Genomic DNA, 9,123 nt, shown 5'->3' with positions numbered 1-9,123 from the left:
ACTGTAAAAATGTATTTGTCAACTCAACTTGACTCAGTCTAGTCATGTTGTTGCTTTGACGGAGTTAAGTTTTATTAAGTTTTTTCTTAATGCCTTTGTCCCTGTGCGCTAACCCAGGAACAACAGCTGGCATAGTAAAAACACTACCGCTTTTGTCCAAAGGGCGTGCAAGAATTAAAACAAACTGAAAGTTCCTCGGAGCACCTTTAAAGTGACAAATTCTTACATTTTGCATTTATACAAATAATGCACAGGACAGGGGAAGGCGTGCTCCACCGTGCAGCAGCTGAGGGACTGAGTTTATCCGTCACAAAGTCATATTTCTGACACTTCTTTTCGGACACTCTTCGAACACCTGTAGAGGAGTTTTCCGCGGGGAGACGTTCAAATATCCAGGCTTCATCGCTGCCGAGCTGGGCTGCTTTCAGTGAGGTGAACCTTAGCACTGAACAGCATACACTGTAATGGTTCTGCACAAAAAAGGAACAAAAATTAATTAAATGGTTATCAGCATCACTCCATGCGGCATCACAGTGGGAAGATGTTTGAGGGTTTGAAAGAAATGTCTACAGTACCTGAGTTTCTTGTAATGAAGTGAGATGTCATCCAATTAAACGATATGGCTCAATGATTTCAATACTATTTGGACAACATGTAAAGGCCAATGGCACTGAGGAATAAGGTTCATCAGACATTGGCTACATGGAATTATGTGTAAGCATGAAAAATGCATTTCTGGTTTGGGTCTTTTCAAAGGATTTATTGACAGTAAGAAAAATATAGAATATTGGAAACCTGGATAGAAGAATGCTGTAAAACAATAACATAGAATACAATATAATTTTAAGTTGGTCATACATAATACTAAATTATCACTCAGTCTAATGTTACAGGTGCTCTGAGGAACTTTTCAGTTTGTGTTAATTCTTGCACCCCCTTTGGACAAAACTGGTATGATTTTACTATGCCAGCTGCTGTTCTTGGGTGAGCGTACCCATGACAAATGCATTAAGAAAAACTATATACAAATAGCATTCTTTGCACTGATGGTCTTGTTCGCTGTAACATGTATTTTATGATAATCAGAGGAAAAATTAGACTGTTTCAGAAATATTTCAAAGTTCCTCGTAGCACCTTTAAGGAAAGCTTTCAAAAAAGGCATATGAAACATTTCAGAGAACATACGTTCATGAGTGATCTGAGGTCAGTTGAACAGTCCTTAAGAATGACTGGGAAAATGATCTATTGACGTTACAACTTGCAGGTATAAAAAACTATAGATTGATTTGGCAGACAAAATGTTTATCAATAAATACATACAACATGAATAAATAAACCTGAACATTCATACATTAATAAATAATAACAATACAAAACCTTTGCCTCTTGGGCATACTAAGAGTATTCATGTATAGGCCTCATTGGCTGGGGGGTTGTGTAGTCCAAAGACTTATACTTCTTATAATGAGCCATTCTTTCTGACTGGCCGTCACCACGATACGCACACACTCAATGTCAAAGGCAATTTTGTGGTCAACGTCTTTTACCTCAAAGTTGCCATTTTTAAACTCCCCTAAAGTGATATAAGAGGAACACACTTTCCCTTTCTTGGTCCCGACGAGTTTCTCTCCGACTTCCAGCGCTCCGTGGTGAAGAACGTCATTCCGCCGGTCGTCCGAACCGGTCGCGATCTTAATTTTACTAATTTTGGTCGATTTATTAAAGACTATGACAAAGAAGTCCCCTGTGGAAGGAGGCTTGCCCCAGAAGTACTCATCCACAGTGCTGTAAGCCTTGGTGGCGTCATAGTTTTCAAAGACATGGATGTTTGTATAAAGGTTGGCAGGAGGGTTGTCCGGAATATCTATAGAGTCTTCCTCAAAATCGTCGTCTTTTAGCTTGTTCTCGGCTCCTTTGTACGAGGAGTAGTAGCCCATGTGTTGGAACAGCGAGGGCTTGAAGCGGATCACGTCCTTCTGGGCAAGCAGACCCCTGAAGTGGATCAGAAGCCAATCGCAGGGCATTTCCTGGTAGAACATTAGCAAGAAATGGGCCAATCGTGGCAGGTCTCTGGAGTGGTAGAGCTTCCCGATGTAGCCTAGCTTGGAGAATTCTAGCATCACCCAGTAGGAACCTTCTCTGGATGTTATCACCTTCTTAAGCGCCGTTAGAAAGTTCCTAGAGCAGCGCACGTCATCTTCTAACATCATGTAGAAGTCAGAGAGGTTTGTGCAGAAGTTGAGTAGGAAAGCGTAGTCCACGTTCTGCTTAGAGCGGAATCGTACCCGGTCGTCTGGGTCGTTGTAGTTCCGTTTTAAACCATCCAGAGACGGGTAGTATTCCTCTGGAGCCTGGATCACTAGCAGCCGTCCCGCTATGATGTGGTGGGCAAACTTCCTGGTGATTTCCTGGACCAGGTTCTCACACCAGACCAGGTCAAAGTCGGCCAGGTGGACCACCACCACGATCTCCTTCAGCTCCTCGTAGCTGGACTGATCGAAGATGGATTTGATGGTCTCCAGAAGGTAGTTCCCTCTTTTTCTCTTGACAGATGAAAGTCCAATAGTGAGATATTCTGTGGACAAAAATGAGAAAGACATATCAAAATGTTAATTATAGACATGCAATAAAAGTTCCAGAGAAGATTAACAACTTCAAACTCAAGACCCAAAGTTCGACAGTCTGGAACCAACGAGGTAGGTCCCCAAATGCACTGCTATCCTGTGACCATGCTCCAAAAATGTCAACTGATGTCAAGACTGAAAGATGCAGTTGAAAGTTCTAGAAACAAACTAGTAAGTCAACCTTGAGTTAAGATTACTCCATCAAAACTGTAACATTTGACAAATTAAAACACAAAATACAATCAGGAATTTGTATGATGAAACATACATTCCACTGATGAATATCTGCAAATAGTTTTGCACCTTGTACCTCATTAAGAGATCTGTGCACAATGTAGATAAAAAAAAGTTTAAATTCTTAGTGGCTAAATCAGAGCACACTTGAGAGAAGATAGTCCTTAGTGTTTAATGTTGTATCAGAAAAGTCCTTGTGGAGCAGTTACATTTTATTACACTGCATTATGTCCCCGTTTCACATATTTTAGCTTTGGTTTTTATTCATATATTCCCAAATATAACTTACTGAATCTTCCAGAGGGTTTATGAATATAGTGAAAAGTAAATTCCTCTTTTAAACAAACACTAAACTTACTCTTGCGATTGAGCGGGGTCCCGGCCAGATAACGATATGTGACATTAATGCTTCCAGAGAAGTTACTGAGATCTCTGAAGCTGTGAACGTATCGCTCCGAGCTCGAAGGGTGGACGGAGGTTTCCCTGAGCTGCCTTTTATCTCCTTCCTGGAACACAACACAACAAAACAAAACATTACTTCACATTATGAACAATAGACAAAGCTCCCATAACTATTGCTGTATAGGGACACAATTGGCATCTAGAAAATGCCTCTTCTTTGAATAATTTGAATCAGAGGAAAACCAGCATTGTTTTGTGTTCCCTTAAAACTTGACTGTAACATCTCGTACAAACTTGAGACAATATGTGTTTTTTTCAACATGTTTGGAGACAAAAATAATCTTAAAACCTCTCCAGGCACATTTGCATATCCAAGCGAATGGACTTGAGAAAGAGCCCCAGAGAGATGAAAATGTGAACTGCCTCTTAATAATTTACATAACAAACACAGATAATGTGATACTGTTATTACCAAGTTCTTGATGGCGTCATGAATAAGAAATACATAGTCTGGATAAATAAAACTTCCACGAGGCTATGAAAATGTAAATATGATTCTATTAAAAAACAATCAATTATAAAAGGGGGCGACATGGGTGGAGTGAACAAATAAAAGAACACATTTGGTTTCAAGAGCACATTTGATCTTATTTGTTGTGTATACATTAAGGGGAGACACGGCAGGCTTCTTTCATACTAGCATAAATAAAAGATCTGAATGTACATTTAGATGTTTATTTTACTAAACCATGTTTGTTTGCGTCTGTTTATTTCTCCTATACAACCTTCTTTAACCAACTTCTAAGGCAATACAAATTTTTTTTTTCATGCACCGGTATGAGTATTATACTAGTAAAAATAAAAGATTCTAAATGTGCATTAAGATGTTAATTTTACTAAACATACATAACACGTAATTAGGTATTGCCAAACATGCATAATCTTTCAAGCATTTATGAAAATTGCCAGTAATCAACTGGCAAAGTGTATCTATAATTTCGCATTGAGAAGGAATACAAATACTAAGTTAAATCTTGTTCTGTACTAACCAGCACGTAGCCGTCTTCAATGTAGAGGTTGAGGAAGAGGAGGAAGGTGATGAGGAAGCCCAGGAAGGGAATGGTGGAGCGTTTCCTCAGACACCTCATCTTGTCCAGGGATTTCCACACCAGCCTCATTCTGCTCTCGCTCTCACTGGGACCTGTGGGAGAAAAACATGGAATATGACACTTTAGTACGGTTTGCTTTGAACATCAGCACCCAATGTTACTTTAAGGTTATAGTGCGTAACTTTTTTTACATAAATTAATGCCGGTTAAATTCAAGGAATTGCCAAATGAGTTGACACAAAGTTGATTGAGCAAGCACAGCTCCAGAAAACTCTCTGTATTTCTCAGTATCGCATATTATAATCTTGTTTCATCCCCGACACTGGAGCAGGAGCTCAAGGAGCGGCCAAGAAATGTTTCAGTTGTTGATTAAAACCTGGACGTACAGCAGAAGGTATAAAATCCATGAGCGATCACCGAAGGCTTACCTCATGTGTACATGTACCAACAGTGTTGTTGTAATGGCTCAGAATTCCTCATGGGGGCGACATAAGTTAAGCACTATAGCTAAAATACAAATCATTTGCCTTATTATGAACCATTAGCAGGTTGTAGGGGATATTATTTTAGCATCATCATGCCTTCTGTGACAAATTATCTTGCACTAGCATCAACAGAGTTCTAATGATGTGTAATGGTGTGTGTCTTTTTCTCCTTTTCAGGGAAAGACGCGGAACAAATCCATGAGAGAAAAGTAAATGCACTATAAGACATAATGATTATTGACAAGCCAAACAACGGATCAGTGATTTGAATCAAATGTGTTGTTAGATCATTTGTTCAATGCTACCACACACACATTCCCCCTAGCAAACTGGTATTTTTAGCTGTTTAGTGATGGGGTGGTGCAGTGTTTCAAACTTTCAACACATTCTCACGCTTAGATGTTCATAAATAGATTCTTATATCGGCTATTACAAGCTACCGTACTCCTCTTTGTTTATCAAAATGTGACTTTTTCAAGGCAGAAGATGAGAAGACATGCCTCTAATTGACATATTGATAACGCAATTATTTATTGAAATACAAATTGATTATGTATTATTTAATATTTTAAGAATAGAGAAATAACGCCCATCACACCCTCCAAGAAACCAACACTGTCTCCAATACATGATATTGCAGCTCGTTATGTTATGAATTTTAAGATGTTAACAATAATGTGTCACTCCCTATCGGCTGTAAGGACAATCACAGAAACTCAAAGACATATAGTAGATTGATTGATAGCTTGTTAATAAAAGCTTATGCAATTCTGACGGCAAAATACATCTGAAAAATTACCATCACACCTTCCAAGAAATCAACAGTGCAATAGGCTGATCTACTTGATATGGGAGGTCCAATATATTGGGTTACCTTACGATTGCAAATGTGTTGGTTACATTATGATTTTTAGAGTGTTATTAACAATGTGTTACTTCTACTACCTGTCAGGACAATCACAGCAACTCAAAGTCATACAGTAGATTGATTGATAGCTTGTTAACAAATGCTTATCTGATTTTGACTGCTAAATGTACACACATCCGTAAACATACTAACAGCAATGAAAGCAATACCACCTATAGCTTTCAGTCGGAAGTAAATTATGTCTCAGGCTCAGTCACAACATGATTGGCAGCTCCTCGTTAACATTAGCAGAAGTTAACCGCTACAGATGTAACAATGTAACAATACCGTTTGGTCTTTTCTCTGCCAGTGATTAGGGCCTCAGCATGCTCATTTGTTCCAGCGCTGCAAAGCCCCAGAGACGCCTAATAGAATACAAACTAGCTCTAAGCTCAGTGCAGTGACCGCACAACACACATCCATCACTTATAGGCTGGGAGTCGGCCTCACCTGGGAATCGCCTAGTCAATACCTCTTTGTGCTCACACTCCGAAACTGAATTTAACAAATCCATCCACCGCAGGCGGATTTTCAATCCATTGTGGTTTAATGTGGCCAACAATTATCAGCAATTACAATATTTTAAAGTTGTTTTTTCTAACAAAGGATAACAAACCAAATAAGCAAAACTACATGCTGTGATGTACAAATCTGCTTTAGGCTTCAACTGGTTAATGGCTGCCAATTTATCAATCTTCTTTTTAAGAGACTCTAAGAAAATCTTTGCATAACAAGCCAGGTCTGTGTCACATGGGCCTACACACAAAGAAAAATAGCACACTACTACAAACAAACAAGCTGTAGCTTATTCCGCTTAATTGCTTGACATTCAGTGTTGGATATCAATAAGTACAAATTGACAATGTTGGAACAGTTACAGTAACTCATGTCTTGAGTCCTGCTAACCTCACATACCCCTCAGCCTAACAAGACATCATCTTCTATTTTAAAGTTTGACAGTTGTAGACTGAACTATACTGCAAGAGTTTCTATCTAACCTATGGGACTGTATCGTAAGGCGTTATTTGCGTACATTGCATTGCACCACAGTTAGAAGGCATACGCTGATATTCCCCAGAATAAAACATAAGAATCTGATGCAACACTACCAGCTATACAGTCAACATTTGGCTCATAGCTGCAAATCTTGAGTTGTTTCACCCACAATATTTGAACATATTTGTAACAATATACACAGTCTGTCTTTCATACACTCTCCCTCGGCCATGGTGTTACCAACAAGTGTCAGGAATGCCCTGACTACCGTGTACGGGCATGGCATACCAATACAGCTACTCTTGAGTTTTGTAGCACTTTTCTCAAAGCAGAATATGTTGCACTGTCTCCATTATATGTGTGGTGTGTCTCAGGCACACGGCTGACTTTAGCTGGAGTGAGTTGAGTGCAGCATGATGATGAGGAGAATCATTAGGGGAAAACCTTCGCTGATAGCTTCACAAGAATCTTTTTGACCCCCACGTTCAGGCAACTTTTCAGAGCTTGCCTCAACCTCTTTAGTGAGAACTCCTTTCCTTTAGCCAGAGGTGAAATGTAACTCAGTGCATTTGCTCATGCACTGTACTTAAATGCAAGTTTGAGGCACTTGTAGTCTACTTGGATCTTTTCTTTTCTTTGCTACTTTGTACTTCAACATTGTACTTTACTCGATTTTTTTTAAGATTATTTTTTGGCATTTTTCATCTTTATTAGATAGCACAGAGTTGAAATGGGGAGAAAGAGAGAGAGGGGGGATGACCTGCAGTCAAGGTCCACGGGTCGGATTTGAATATGGTACGCGCGCTATCCACTACACCAACGGAACACCCCGAAAATATTGTACTTTTAACTCCACTACATTTATCTGATAACTATTACTTCAGTTTTTGCACACAACACATATGAAGAGTGTATACAGCATTGTAAACTACCCAACACTGTGTAGGCCTAGAAGCACATATAAAACATTAGTAGATAGATCGATACGTTTATTGACAAAACAGTCACATCTGCATTTTACTTTGAATACTTAAGCAACATTTTACAAAAGTAAATGATCTGTATACATCACCACTGCCTTAAGCACAACTTCTCACTATGTTGAGATACCTGACCTAGAATAAAACTACAGGCTATAGTCTTTGAGTTATCTAGCTGGGAGAGCGCTACAACGTTTCTGCTTCAAGTTGGTGGTAAGTTGGTCTCTCAGATTGCACTTCTATGGTGTCTACCCTGATGGTACCAGACAACGTGAGGCACCTTTCTTCCTTCAATAATTCATCATTGGCTCAGAGCAGGAAGAGGATGAGAGGCTCAGTTTGCCAAAGGCGCAGTGGGGGAAATGTGCTTCCTTCACCTGGCCCAGATTTTGAGATATAACACCTATGACATCATCTTAGTGAATATCCCTATTCCCAGTCTTATGTATATATTGTGAGTGTCCCAGCCCGGGGTATAAAATAAAGATTGCTGGATAATGGTATGAGGCATCTGCTAGCATCCATTAACAATAGGGAGGTTATGTGTGAGTGTGTCTGACTGTGTGTGTGTGTGTGTGTGTGTGTGTGTGTGTGTGTGTGTGTGTGTGGGTGATGTGTTCATTCTTGTGGCATGAATCCAAAGAGGAACCTCAGCAGTGCAATGGACAAAGTGTGTTTTAATGGGTGTGTCATCTCGGCAGTCACACACTCCACTCAGATGTCCCCAGCACCATTTCAGGACACACACAGCACACTTCCACAGCAGGCATGGGCTGTTAAATAGTTAAATATCCATTATGCACCGTGTGTGTGTGTGTGTTAGTATGTGTGTTAAAGGGACCAAATACACCACAACACACCACCTCTTTCTCTTTCCACTCTCCTGTATCCAGCAGCTCTTGTGCACTTAACTCATATCAACTGTCGTTCCGGAACCCTTTTTGAAAGCCGTGGCTTCTGTAAGAGGTTCAACTGCTTTAGATTGACGTAAATGGAGCTTGGTGACAACACAACTGTTGGAAACAGAAGTCCAGTGCATGAGCGACCAGGACCTCATGAATACAATATGATTTATTTTTATTTTTGTTAAAGCTATAGTGTGTAACTTTTTCACATCACTGAATGTCGGTTATGTAGAAGCCAACCCATAAACGAGTTGATTTAGCATCAGCTTCATAAAGCTCCCTCTGTATTTCTCAGTATGGCAGCAGTATTTGTGTCTTATTTTGGCAGTATAACAAACAGTGACAACCTGCCAAAAGCCAGAATGTTTAACAGTTTTTCCTTGAAGAGATGAGATAGGATAAACGCCCAGAAAGCAACCAGAAATCCTCTAAGGAAAACATCACCTGGTTGAATCACAGCGTTACTATAGCGCCCTGGGGC

General features: G+C 39.8%; 1 protein-coding gene across 1 annotated transcript; it reads right to left on the bottom strand.

Annotated features, from left to right (window-relative positions):
• Window positions 1-1,418: 1,418 nt before the first annotated feature.
• On the bottom strand, window positions 1,419-4,438 carry LOC307250970 (alpha-1,3-mannosyl-glycoprotein 4-beta-N-acetylglucosaminyltransferase C-like; the record flags this gene model as incomplete). The annotated part of the gene is made up of 3 exons (XM_080028255.1): window positions 1,419-2,575; window positions 3,217-3,364; window positions 4,310-4,438. 3 exons carry the CDS (start codon window positions 4,436-4,438, stop codon window positions 1,419-1,421), a joined length of 1,434 nt encoding a protein of 477 aa, XP_079884381.1.
• Window positions 4,439-9,123: the final 4,685 nt, after the last annotated feature.

Source organism: Ammodytes marinus (assembly GCF_949987685.1).
Source record: "Ammodytes marinus genome assembly, chromosome: 5".
NCBI classification, from domain to species: domain Eukaryota; kingdom Metazoa; phylum Chordata; class Actinopteri; order Uranoscopiformes; family Ammodytidae; genus Ammodytes; species Ammodytes marinus.
Note: the sequence above shows the minus strand (reverse complement) of the source record. Positions and strands in the feature narration are given on the sequence as shown.